This window comes from Primulina tabacum, chromosome 8 (assembly GCF_025594145.1).
Source record: "Primulina tabacum isolate GXHZ01 chromosome 8, ASM2559414v2, whole genome shotgun sequence".
NCBI lineage: Eukaryota > Viridiplantae > Streptophyta > Magnoliopsida > Lamiales > Gesneriaceae > Primulina > Primulina tabacum.
The window spans coordinates 2,313,336-2,327,117 of NC_134557.1; the positions used below are offsets into that span (position 1 = coordinate 2,313,336).

The following is a 13,782-nucleotide window of genomic DNA, read 5'->3' on the forward strand; positions in this document are numbered from 1 at the left end:
ATAATGTTTAAAATTCACTTATAGAACTAAACTGGTAGAGAAATGAGAAAGAAAAAAAAATCACATGTTCGATACAAATGAATAAAATTCTATTTATAGAAGATGAAAAACATTGAATCAAAAGGTATTCAGTTCACTTGAATCAATTGCTAAATGCCAAGTGCCAAGTCCCTAAGGTGGCGTCTCAATTGAAGAGGCGCCACCAAGTGATTGTATTTTTTAAATATATATATTTCTCTTTCACCCAAATTCATAAAAGATAAATAATTTCGATAGTCATGTAACTTGTTCGAATTAATTTATCAATTCTAAATGAGTGCAAAACTCAATAGTACGGATGAAAAACAAAACAAGAACAATAAACCTCAAACAAACTGAAGTTCAATGAAGAATCAGGACAATGATCGACTAAATGACTTCCCCAACTCATTCTACAGCTGCATTCTAAATTCAAATTACTAGAACTGTATAACAAGTTAAGAGCATCAGACTATAATATTTCATCAGCGTCATCACTAGGAGTGTCAGGTCCACGAGGAATTTTTCCAGGATAATCAGTCGTGGAAGAATGCGAACCAATCATTCTGCAGAATGGACATCAAAAGAAGATAAGTGAACCACGAGAATGTGACAAAATGCAAGAGGATTCCAGAACATGATAAGATCGTGTACCTTCTGTCAACAATGACCACTGATCGAAGTTCGCAGTTGGTGAATCTGTACACATAACTTGCAAGTGTTACTCATCCGTGAAACAAAGTTAAACAAACATACATGGCTGTACTATAAGAAGTCAACTTTCAGGAGTAATTTCCACGCGCAAGAAATATAACAGCAATAGAACAGAAATATTATCATATGGGTATCATAGAATTTAGATGCAATCAAAGCACGTCTTATTAAAATGACATGTACTAAATGATAATGTACTAGAATATGGATATCTGTGTATATAAAAAAAATTATCACATATGTCTACTGTATATTTAACATATTGAGTGTTAATAAAATTAATATTCATCAGCTTATAAGCAAAAATAAATGACAATTACCTTGTTTTTAATCTTGAATTCACTAGACCTACATTTAACTTGCATGTAAGTACGTTGAGCCTTTAAAGCGAATGATGTTTCGTGATTAATGACCAAGGTACACACTTTACTAAAGGGATTCACCTTGGCTAGTTTCTAAATGCATAGACAAAGCATCATTGTGCCCTATACACCGGCCCATATTGGATTGGGGAAGAGGTGTGAGTGGCTTGTTTAATAAACTATTCTAGCAACTTGATTTGACCATTTTCATAAAGTAAAGTGATAACAAATTCGACTTATTTGCCATCAAAAGCCATCATATAGAATGTTTGCACAATACTGTTGCATGAAATATTTGCCTAAACGCATGATATGTGGGCTGCCAACAACTGTGAATTAAACATTATGCAACAAGGAAAACACAACTGGCAAAACAGGGCCGTTTCTTGGTGATTGTCCAACGATAAAGGAAGAAACAAATCAACACTTACGGTCTGCATATTTCACGCTTCAGAGATATATGACAATCATTGCCAAACTCGTTGAGAGTATGAATCAAGAATCCGCTGTGAGTTACCACAGCTATCTCTTTCTCTTTCCGTGTCCACAACCTGCAACCCATTTAAAAACTATAAGTATATAGTTATATCGTTAACTTATTTTGCATCATACTCGATACTTGAGGACAATTGTATGACTATAAAATAAAAAATGGAAATTCAGCGTATAAACAATGGGGCTACCAGTTAAAAAATTGCAGTCCCCTGGCAGCAAGTTCTTCATCGGCCTCCCTAACATCAACCTTCCACAGCACATCATCATCACTTTCTATCTGAACAGAAGCACAAAGGTGAAAGAATAAACAACTCGACAAACAAAAAAATTGCCAGTGGTTACCCCTCGGGGGTGTCTGAGTTGGTGAAGTAAGTAAATATTTGATTAATGGTCAGGAGTTTTATTCCCCCTACCAACACTTTCTCAGACGAGCCTGTCGCACAGTGGCCTGTGCGGTTTACCTGGCTGTCTGGCCACCATGGTTTGCAGGTTCTTGTGTTAACCCGGAGATTTACACAGTGTACACTAAGGACAGTGGTTGCGGATTCCATCATAATAAAAAAAATGATAGTACAAAGATAAAAGTGAATATTGGTCTACTTGCCATAGAAAAATCGATTGCCGGAAACAGTGGCTTGTAATCTCTTATGCTTCTTCTCTTATCGCACCAGTGAACTCCCTGGGGTATATTAAGACAATTGTAATCAATATCTACACAGCCGTAATTCCATAGCAAATATGGGTCGTATGTAAAAGCTAGTTCCACTTCAACAACTGCCGGATAGATTGATAGAAAAAAGGGAAAATCAATCCATTGTTTTTTGAGAAATCGATTAAAATATTTGGAATAAATTAATATGTCACACAGTGTGTAATAAAAACACCCAACAAATTTTACATGGAAGGCCGAATTATGGTGCAGAATACAGACTTCACCAAATAGATTTATTTTTTCTAAAAATATTTATTAGAAATCTTGTACCATATGTTCACGACAAAGTTCCAGTGCCACAAATGGAGGAGACTTTAAACTTGAAATTGCTGCACGGTTACTGTTTCCAGCATTTTCTACCATCAGTGGAGGTTCAGCAATTCCATTAACATAGCCTTCCCCACCAAATACTCCAACAGCCGTTTGCATAGTCCTGGAATGAATTATACGCAAGTTCCCTTCATTCTCAGATCAATAATGAACCAGCCAAAATCTTTTTAGAATACAGAGCATCATGTTCAAATAAGTTTAACTTGCTTAATAGACAATTATGAAGTGGGGCCAAATAAAGGAAAATAATATATCAGATACATTGCAGCATAAGAAGAAGGATCAGAAACCCAAAGTACTTACCTTAACAATGGGGAAACAACAACTAATTCGATTCCATCAGAAAGGCCGGATGCATGAACATGTTTTCGCAGATTATCAACCTGTAACAGTACTTATCAATCATTCCTCTACTTTTCTTCTTACGAAAATGGTAAAATCGATTATTTAAAGACCATAAATGAAAATTCTAAAAACACTGCGCAGATGGAAAAGTTTGTAATCTAACTAAAATCTAACCACGAGCTTATTGACTACATTTAACATATAAAGCTGCCAACCATCCTACACTTTTTTGACGTAGTGTTTGTTGGTGTACTGATAACGTTGATCTATGGTGATTATGGAAGTTATGATCACCTGTTTCCAGCCAAGAGGTGTAAGTTGTGCATCTAAGAGCTTTGGAGACAAGTAAGCGTTGTGGTCCTTTTCTCCAGCCACATTGTGGAATCCCTGAGCATGTCTCACCTAAATTACATGCACATTATAATTAAACAACTGAATGTGTGCAGATTACAAACAAAACAGGAGAGGGCAGATGAAAACCAAATGAATAGTTTTGCATCGGTGCAAAGGGTACAAGCCTTGGCCAGGTAAAGTATCCATATCTGCAACATTTACAGAAAGCACATATCAGTGGAGAAGATCAGCATATTAACACCTCTTGCTTTTCTTTTGGATGCATGGAAAAGTGCATGTATTCATTGAAAAGTGGGGAAAGATGCATAAAATAGAAATTTTTTGTTAGGGACTTTATTATTATGGGCCCTAAAGTGTCGGGCCTTATTTAGTTAGGAAGAATCTAGAAATGTGGGAGTGGTATATAAAATGCGAGGGAGGAGCGAGATTAGGATTCATTCAGTCGTTTTCTTCATCTTGTTTGGTGAAAAAACTAGCAGTGGCTAGGGGAGCAATTTAATTTTGCTTGTACAGAGGATTATCTCTGGGAACAATTTTAGTTTATTTCAATCAATATTATTTTCAGTTTCTTTGTTGTTTTGTCGTTCAATACCTAGCTATATTACTCTAACTTTGTAGCCAAGAATCGGCACTCTTAACAATTCTGTTAATGACTACTTTTACAGTGTTAGTACGAAATAAGCACCAAGAACAAAGCCGGTCATACTGATGTTTTAATTGAATTTTTTTATTAATGGATCGTAAAATCTTTATCTGAAATAAGAACAGAAAGATCAAGGAAGCAGGGAGTGCGCTGGATCATTGACAAACAACAATTCTGAATTCTAGTAGCGATATCCATTTTATGTTTTTTAATGCTTCAGTAAGGCATAGATAAAGAAGCGTGAAACATGTGACAATCATCTCATGAGTTGAACAAAAAAAAAAAGAAAATGAAACATACCCAAAAAATAAAGAATATCCACAAATCTTTCACAAAAACAAAATCAGCATATACTAAATACGTACAAAAAGAAGCAGGATGGCCATGGCACGAATCACACATAAAACAGAGGAACACAAGAGAAAGCTGTAAAAATACAGAGATTAAAATAGACTCACAGGAGCAGCTCGGAGAGGAAATAACGGGAGATGAAAATGACCACCCAGAAACAGCACAGCCCGGAAAAATGCGTTGTTGTTGCTTGTTTATTCTCGTGTTTATGTTTATCGAGGGGCGAAAAAAAAATTCTCCTGGATCTTGTTGGAACTCAAAAACAACACGGGGATTCTATTTCAGTATTATCATTATCATTAAAAAATTGGTGGCCGACATTTCTGGTGTGCCAGTTGCCGAATGAAGCGCCGTGTATTTGTTTGCTTTTGTCTCGCTTCAACGAATCTGAATGCGTCATTGAAAAACGAAAAAGGGCATATTCGGATGGACAATTAAGTATCTGGGTACGTGTCGCAGGTTGGCAGTATTGCTTTGGCTTGCGTGGAACCAAGTGGGCCAATTTTTTTAAAAAAAAATTATGTATTAGTTTTGTGCCACTTAACATGAAATTATTTGTAGCCCAAATATACTAAAATCAATCAGGCCCAATCCCCAAAACCCCCTAACCCATCGGCCCATGCTTTCTCCCGATTGCTCGCTGCTTTCCCCGATTCCTTGCTGGAGAAAGGTTGTCCGACGTGACTCAAGCAACTAACGACGCTTCTCCTTTCGTTAAACCCTAACGTCCCACAGGTTGGCTCTTTTCTTTCCTCTCCCGCTTTCTCGTTGTTTATGTTGTGTTGATTTGTAGCTGCATTTTTCCTTCTTATAAAAAAAAAAAAAAATCGGTGAACCGATACTTTATGAACTGAAGTGGAGTGACAGCAGCTCGGATTATTCATGACTAACGTGTTTGCTCTTATTGATTTATGGAATGAAAAGCTTTGTTGTTTCGTCTGCTTATTTAGATCAAATAATATTTTCTTATAATTAAAAAAAGTACTAATTGGATAAATTCTTAAATTTTATAATGTGATATGTCGTTAGGCAAAAAATTTTTCAGTTAGTTTTATTCTTGGAACCTGAACTCTAGCCCTTCACGATTTAGAGCAATCCCCGTACGTACACAACCGGAAGCGGCTACCATAGGCTGCAACCCAGACCTAGACGACTTCAATAGCTCGAGCAGGTTTAAAATCCTGATTCCACGGCACATTTTGCGTTCAAACCTTAAATTTTCCTCAGTTTTATTATTTTAATACGTTATTTTCCATAATGACATCTTTATTATTTGTTGCTTTATGATTTTAATCATTAATAATTGGATAATGAGATTATAATGATCGTATATTCTTATATCTAATGGATATAGCTACGACATGTATGATTTTACTTTATCAATTGTTGGTTCTCCCACTATCATATTTTCGTGTTTGAGTAGGTTTCTTGTGAGTCGGTCTCACGAGTCTTTATCTGTGAGACGGGTCAATCTTACCGATATTCACAATAAAAAGTAATAATTTTAGCGTAAAAAGTAATACTTTTTCTTGGATGACTCAAATAAGATACTTGTCTCACAAAATACGACCTGTGAGACCGTTTCATACAAGTTTTTGCCTTTGTGTTTTGGATTCGCTGTTTGGCAACATGACTAAGAATTGATGAAGTTGTTAGGAGCAATTTTAGAGTTGTAGTCAGTCTCTAAAACCTATATGTAAATAAATAATCACAGTTTTAGAAGAGCTTGTGAGTCTCCATTAGTCCAACTCAAAATATTTTATATTTTTACTATATTTTGATTATATTTATATTGATTCGTTTATTGTTTTACAAAAACAAATCACAAAATTTCCTCCACATTTTGTTTTCATGCAACCCATAATTTATAGCGAGGTTAATCAATTTTATAATTTATCTGAAATATGTTATAACTTGGAAGGTTAGATGGTGGTATTTTGATCTTTATTTAATGGTTATATATTCGATAATTAAACTGTTTTTCGCTTTATTGCAATCCTCGTTTTTTGGATGCATTTTCAGATTTTCTCTTATTCGAATGGGCTACTTTTATCCTAATTGGGCTGGATTAAAAAATGGAAGTAAAATATGTTCTTCCCTATCTACATAGCTTGGAACCCGGCCCGCTAGCAGTGAGACACCCGGGCTTCCTCCAACCTTTCACCGGCGACTCCGCGAGTGAGAATTCCAGCTCTCGTTTAGTTAAGGTGTTCTGCAGACGTAAAAATCAGGCTTAGGCACAAAATTTGGAGTTAAATCCCAGGAGCTCCTCGCAACAGAGGTTTGCTTTCTTTTCTTTGGTTAATTCAGTTTTAATCTATTTTTGCCCAATTTGTACGACTCTTCTTTGTAATTCATGGTCTAAACTGTATGATAATCGACAATGTTGTTACATATAACTATAACAATAATTGCGGCTTCAAAAAACAAATTTTTTTTTTTATTTTTTATTTTTTAACTTGCGGCTTCAAAATTTGTAGTAGTGGAGAAAACACCCCTAAACGCTAAAGGTTACTGGTGATCGTAGATGAAAATTGCTGTAGAAGGGTGCATGCATGGAGAGCTGGACAACGTCTATGCAACTCTCTTACATATCCAAGAAGTCGAGAAGATCAAAGTCGATCTTCTAATTTGCTGTGGGGATTTTCAGGTCGAGTTATTCATACTTTTTTTTCTCCCCAAATTTTTAATCTTCGGTTTTTTTAATGCATTTTACAGGAGTTTGGGATGGCATGCTTTCTTAGCATTTATTTGTGTTGCATTTGTTTCACTGTATTTCTTGTTTTGGATTTCTCGTCAATGGTGTGTCTACTCAAGCCATGATGAATATCTGTAGAAATCTATGTGTAGAATTTTATATGTTAAGTATCTATTTTACTTGTAACCATCCAATTATACATACTGCATGAAGATTGATTAGTTGTATTAAGTTGATCCATATTGATTTGATTCACTTTGCAAGAATTTAAAACATGAGTTTAATTTGAACCCACAGGATCTAGGAACTTCAATAGATTCTAGGAGCTCAACTTGCTAGGATGATTGCTGGTTATCTCAATTATGGAATGTTAAAAGTCTAAGATGGTGCATTTACCTTATTAGAACAGGGTGGAACTAGCTCCTAATATACTAGAATCTTGGCATCTGAAAGGAATTGAATTACAAATCATCCAATGTGTACTTTACAAACTGCCGAACAATAATAAAGCCAATAATCATTTGTTTTCAACCAAACAAAAAAAAGCAATTATTACGTCGAATCACACCTTGGATTCATATTCTGCTTTAAGGCAAACCAAAACGAGTGATTCACGGTTGAGGTGCACACTTCTCTGAAATGATTACTCTATTCACAACGGTTGAGTTTCTATGTATCTTGACCCTGGACAAGTTGAAACCTTCAGTTCGGTGGTGTCTTATAACATCTTCTAAACAAACTATACCTGAATTAATTATTATCTAATCCTGAACTGAGGATTTCAAACTAGTTTCATATTTTTAGTTAAATAGATGGCACAACATTTTCTTTCGTTGCATATTTCTGCGCAAGATGCCACAACTCTGGAGACCATTTCTTCTGAGTAAAGCTAACCACCTTTTCTTATTTTTTCTTGTCTTTTTCGCCTCTGTTATTCTTCATGTCTCTTACACACTCGTTGCCTTGTGCATCACTCCTGTTTGATTTGTCTAATGTCTGTTTGTTTGGTGTCTTATCGTCAAGGAGAGTGTTTGCAGAAATGTATGGGAGGGGAAAAGCTTAAATTGATAAATTTCAGTAACTTTTTAGTTTTTTTCTTACTAATATGTGAAAAAATTTGCTTCGAACTATATAATGTGTGCAACAGGCTATTAGGAATGAAAGAGATCTAGAAAGCTTAAATGTGCCTGCCAAGTATCGGCACATGAACACATTTCACAAGTATTATTCAGGGGAGAAAGCTGCCCCAATTCCGACCATATTCATTGGGGGAAATCATGAGGCATCGAATTATATGTGGGAACTGTAAGCGAATAATTTATGTGTGCTTGCAATTTTTTTTTTCAGTGCATGAAATTCTTTTTGACATGTTTTCTTATTTATTAAAGTAGAGAAAGGGAAGAATTTCAACAAATATGATTTTGGATGACATTGCTTCTCACATGCGACCTCTCTTCATACGGTGGTGGATTATGCATGTTTTGCAGTGAAAAGCATAAATGTGATTTTGTTTAGTCGAAGTTGAACTTCACTTAGTGACAATGTTATTTTCCATCTAGACAGTTTGAAATTCATATCACCATTTTTTTCCCCGAAATTTTTGCCCTGTAGTATGTGACAAGCTAACTCCACTCGCAGATACTATGGTGGATGGGCTGCACCACAGATATACTTTCTTGGAATGGCGGGGGTGATTAAGTTTGGAAATGTTCGTATTGGTGGCATCTCTGGAATTTATAATAGGCATGACTACTATTCAGGTATTGTAAGTTGAGTACTCACTGGTCTGTTATAGAGCACCCAGTATTGTGAGTTGAGTACTCACTGGTCGGTTAGAGAGCCCCTTTGAGGAGTTCTTGCTGTATATGTTGATGCTCCTGTGATGTTGCAGTTTGAACTTTTCAACTTCTTAATATAACAATCCATTTGAGATGGAAATTTATCTGAAGCACCAATAATCAATTGTTTTGTTCCATATTAGAGTATGTTGTTATTGTTGTTTGGTTAGTTTTTGCTCGTGTCTCTTTGTAATTTCTTGAATGACATTATGTTAGCAGGGCACTGTGAAAAGCTGCCTTACAATGAAAAAGACATCCGGTCCATATACCATGTTCGTGAGTTTGATTTTTACAAGCTTATGCAACTTGAGGAACCTATTGACATCTTTATGTCACATGATTGGCCACTCGGGATTACCTCTTGTGGAGACTTGCAGAACCTTCTACGTCGAAAGCCGTTCTTTGAACAAGAGGTAATGCGGGTTACAATATTGATGATCAATAATTTTTTACTTCCCACTGAAGTTATAAACGTTTATTTTCTCAAATTATTTCTTTTTTGTAATTATTGGGTTGCTTCAGTTTTCCTTTTTTTATTTTCAATAATCGATATCTCTGACCGCTTCTGTAGTGCAGTAACACTTATCCTTATGCAACAAACTCACTGTGTCTTTTTAACTCGAGTGCCCATGTCACAAATAGGGATTGACTTTGACACCTAATTATGTACTTGTGTTTCTGTATGTTTTAAATGTTTTGTGTGCTTCCCTCAATCAAAAGTTCAAACAAAAATGGAGCAAAGGAACCATCACTTTAGAAGTTGATTGAAGTGCATTTTATCATGAAATAGTCGGAAACCTTAACCTGAGAATGCCATGGCCTTCTTGTACAAGCATATTGATCAGTTCATTGTATCTGTTGAACCATAGTGCGATTAAGGCTGTGCAGTCACCCAGTAGTATACAAGTCTTAGCTGTGCATGATTTTGAACTATACGGTTAAAGTGTTAAACCCTAGTAAGTTGAGATTTGTAGGTGCGGCTTCAGGATTTTCCTCATGATCTTGTGGTGGTAGACAATTCATCAGGGAATATTGAGTGCCGAAAGTTCAGCCTATGCTCATGTACAACTTATATTCTGCATATCAACTACTTTCTGAAATTTTTTGGTGCTGGTATTAACCATAAGATTGTTTTCTCGTTCCATTTCTTACTAAAATAAAATGTAATTTGAAATAATTTGTTGCTCTGGATTTTTTTGATCCTCTAAAACCATATAAAGACGATGAGTTATTGATGAGTTTTGGGTCACCTTTACTATTTACTCTTATTTTTCAGATTCGAGAAGGAACATTGGGAAATCGAGCTGCCGCGGAATTGCTGGACAAGTTGAAACCTTTTCACTGGTTTTCTGCCCATCTACACTGCAAATTCTCTGCTCTTGTTCAACATGGGGAAAATGGCTCTGTCACAAAGTTTCTTGCACTGGACAAGTGCCTGCCTGGACGGAACTTTTTGCAGGTTGCTGCTCATCCTGTATTGTTATTTGTTAACAACAGATACTTTCTGCAGTTACAAGTTGAGAAAGTTCATTAACTTTGGATTCTTTCGTTGTTATAGATTGTTGACATTCCATCAGAGATGGGCCCTTATGAGCTTCAGTACGATGAAGAATGGCTTGCAATCACCAGGAAGTTTAACCCTGCTTTTCCCAGGACTAGATATCGTGCAAATTTTGGGTGCTGCTATTGTTTTCACATTATTAAATAATTTTTCAAATATTTGCTTGTTATTGATATTATTTGTATTTTAGTGATGCTAAGCTCGATATACAAGATTGTCGTCACTTCGTTAGGAATAAGCTGCAAATGAGAGGGGGTAAACTTTTTGAATTTGTTCGGTCAGCGCCGTGCTATAATCCTGGTCAACCGGTTTCAAAAAGATTTCCTTCCGGTGAGTATTTATGCTTAAGATGTGGTTATCACTCACTTTTCTGTTCCACAAAAAGCAACTATTGTTTTACCGAAGCAATTTTTTTACGGATGGAAACATAAGGTTTTAGCTAAATAATTATCAGGATGATTGTCTTATGTAAACTGGAAGTATGGGTGAATTAGGTCTATAAAGAAATCTTGCTATCTTTATGGCATAAGCGCTGTATGATGAGGAAACGATGAACCAAATGATTGTGTCATTCTTAACTTCGATATGAAGCCAAAATTTTAATTGATGCAGTGTCTATACTGGTTGAAAACAATGATCGCATAATAGGAACTATATTACCACTCATGAACGAGTGATTAAAAAAGTTTTTTGATGTTCTTCGAAGTATTCTACCAAAAACAACAATACAATTTAAACCATGAATCGTAAGTTAATGAACTAGTAAATGGACCAATATAAAACAATCTATGCTTACTACCCAGGACTCTTAGTGTTAGGTCGCCATCATGCTTTTGGTCTTATGAATCCGAAGGTGACCACATGCAAGTCCTCCTTATTAAACTAAAATATCATCAAATCAATGGAGTACAAATTTTTAAATCTTCTTAGATAGATATATGTATACTCAAGTTTGTTTGGTTGATGCTTGTTTTGGCACAAATGCGAGGACGACATATCACTCATAATTTTGTGTCCATCTCACAAATGATTGTGTTTTCTATCTTCTTGCACTTGAGTATTTAATCTGTAATCAAGATTTCATATATCTCCACACGTTCTTAAACACCAGCATCCTTAACTTGATATGGGGAAGGTGTATTTTGAAAGGAGGAAGACAATTCTTAAACACCTGCAGCCTTAATTTGATTCGGGGAAGGTGTATTTAGAAAGGAGGAAGACAAATATAGATTTTTCCGCTAACCCTAATTTTATTGACCTCCATATACTTACCAGTGGATTGTGCATTCCACAGTTTAATCCTTGTGTTCTGGAGCTCTAACAGTCAACTGCTTTCATGGCCTGGTCAATTGGTCATTCGTATAGTTTAGAAGCCTAATTCCTTGCATAACAGCTCTAGTCATTAATATTAACCTTACCTATTGGCTCTCTAAGGATCAAAAAGTCACCCAACCTTGTTATCTTGTGTGAGAGTGAGTCATATCGTGGGCAGCATTTCTGATCCATACTTCTTGGAGCAGTTTTTCTCCTTGATTCTGGGCAATTCAATTTGTATCAGAAACATATGATTTTTTTATTTTAAGTGTTCGAGCTCTCTCCTTTTTTCTTATCATTTTGCGCCGAATATGTACAAATTTGTTTTTCTTTGCGCTCTTAATTTCTTTCTCTGCTGACAGTTGGGACCATTTTAATGCAAATAAATTCTATCCGTACTTGCTACTATCAATTTTCATAATTTGCTATCTTTCTGATGAAATTTCAATAATGCAATGCAAGCTCTACACTTTGTATCTGATACTGAATTCTGTTATGCGGTAATGCCTCCTTATCCTTTTTCCTTTCTGTGTAGAAGTAGGGCATTGCCGAAACCCTCAAACAGAAGCTCTCTTACAACTTTTGGAACTTCAATATGTTCTTGATGACTCATCCATTATGAAGGAGCCATCTCCGTTTCCTTCCAGGGGTGAGTTATATTTTGCTATGAATATTACTATGATTCTTTACTTCTTTATCCATTATGCGTTGTTGCCTTTTCTTAAAGGCTGTCGTGTTTTACTCAGCGCCTAAACCTTTCTTTCGAAAATGATTCGCTTGGCTCCTTGGTTTGGGAAGGAAGATAGTGAGTTGATGGCGAGTTGTCCTTGACTTGATTCTACGCCTGTGAATAAAAAATAGCTGGTATTCAAAAATAAAAAAAGGAAAGAAAATAGTGAGTCGGGGGAAGGAAAACCAAATGCGAAAGAACATCGACTTTTGAGTGACATTTGTACAACAAGATCCAGCACAAATCTGATCATGAATAAGATTTGGAATCCATTTTGCTTCCAACCTTCACAACTAAAATTATTATTGTGATGGTTTGTTAAAAGCAATAGATAATCGGTCATTTACTATAATCCGCATTTAGGATTGAATGGAGTGACCATGTTTATAGTTCCATTTCAATCTTCTGTTTTATTTGTCGTTTCTTTTATGTTGTTTAGCCACAAGACTTGATTAATACGCCTTCACAAATATAATCTTCCGTCAGGCATGCTATATTACTTTGAGAACATATCAGGCAGCCTCAATATTGCAACGACTCATGCTTTCCCCCCGGTAAAGTTTTATCTTGTTGTTTGTACAACTGCAGGTTCCCTTGATTTTCGTAGTGAAGACATTCCTATCGATGATGTGGACGAGGATGAAGATGAAATTGATGAAGAAACCTAGGAAGTCGGTACAGTTTTTTCCTGGTAAATTCATTGTCCTCATTCCTCAAGAAGAAAGACGTTCAAGCTCAGATTCAAAGGCCAGCTATGTTGCAACATGTAAAGGTAGGAGAATGCTGCAGAACGTAGTTCAGAAACATTATAGTGTTTTGAAGTCACAAAATTAGATGACGTATGCGCAACAGTAGAGCTGCATGCATCCTTGAATGATAAACTGAGTCCACTCTACCATATTATATGTTAAATTTTATTCAACTTACTACCAACGAGGAAATAAATACAACTGAATGACGCATTTTAAAGTTATTGAATTTCATTCAACTTTAACAAATGTTTTTTGACCACATGAAAAGCTTTAATTAAATTAAATAGTTGAAGTGTATATTTTGTAACAATTACTACTATGATATATTTTTAGAAATCACAAATGGATGAAGGTATTTCTTATAATAAAAATATTAAAATTATGTGATCTTAATGATGTAATTAGGGGTGTAAATTGAAGCTCAAAATCTTAAAATTCGATCAGACAGCATATAATCTGGGTCTATTAAAGTTTGATAGTTAAATAACCTTTTTATTCCTTACACACATAGACTGATAGACATGAGTTTTATATTTTAATAAAAACTATTTTTTGTTGTATAAAA

At 35.5% G+C, this 13,782-nt stretch overlaps 2 protein-coding genes across 6 annotated transcripts; one reads left to right on the top strand and one right to left on the bottom strand.

Moving 5' to 3' along the window:
* Window positions 1-253: 253 nt before the first annotated feature.
* LOC142552864 (phosphoglycerate mutase-like protein 1) lies at window positions 254-4,710 on the bottom strand. 2 transcript variants are annotated; one of them, XM_075662745.1, is made up of 10 exons: window positions 4,432-4,710; window positions 3,457-3,518; window positions 3,271-3,378; window positions 2,935-3,014; window positions 2,572-2,734; window positions 2,190-2,268; window positions 1,778-1,862; window positions 1,526-1,645; window positions 673-717; window positions 254-584 (listed from the first exon to the last, which is right to left on the bottom strand). In XM_075662745.1, exons 2-10 carry the CDS (start codon window positions 3,514-3,516, stop codon window positions 491-493), a joined length of 834 nt encoding a protein of 277 aa, XP_075518860.1. In that variant the 5' UTR covers window positions 3,517-3,518; window positions 4,432-4,710; the 3' UTR covers window positions 254-490. The 2 variants fall into 2 exon arrangements, with proteins under 2 accessions (XP_075518860.1, XP_075518859.1); XM_075662744.1 differs by having other exon boundaries at window positions 1,778-1,866; window positions 2,194-2,268; window positions 4,432-4,709.
* Window positions 4,711-4,899: 189 nt separating this feature from the next.
* On the top strand, window positions 4,900-13,391 carry LOC142552863 (lariat debranching enzyme). 4 transcript variants are annotated; one of them, XM_075662742.1, is made up of 11 exons: window positions 4,900-5,059; window positions 6,435-6,605; window positions 6,805-6,974; window positions 8,170-8,327; window positions 8,661-8,782; window positions 9,080-9,273; window positions 10,137-10,319; window positions 10,419-10,537; window positions 10,612-10,751; window positions 12,271-12,384; window positions 13,054-13,391. In XM_075662742.1, exons 3-11 carry the CDS (start codon window positions 6,852-6,854, stop codon window positions 13,131-13,133), a joined length of 1,233 nt encoding a protein of 410 aa, XP_075518857.1. In that variant the 5' UTR covers window positions 4,900-5,059; window positions 6,435-6,605; window positions 6,805-6,851; the 3' UTR covers window positions 13,134-13,391. The 4 variants fall into 4 exon arrangements, with proteins under 4 accessions (XP_075518857.1, XP_075518855.1, XP_075518858.1 ...); XM_075662740.1 differs by having other exon boundaries at window positions 6,852-6,974; XM_075662743.1 differs by having other exon boundaries at window positions 6,852-6,974; window positions 12,274-12,384.
* The last annotated feature ends 391 nt before the right edge of the window (window positions 13,392-13,782 follow it).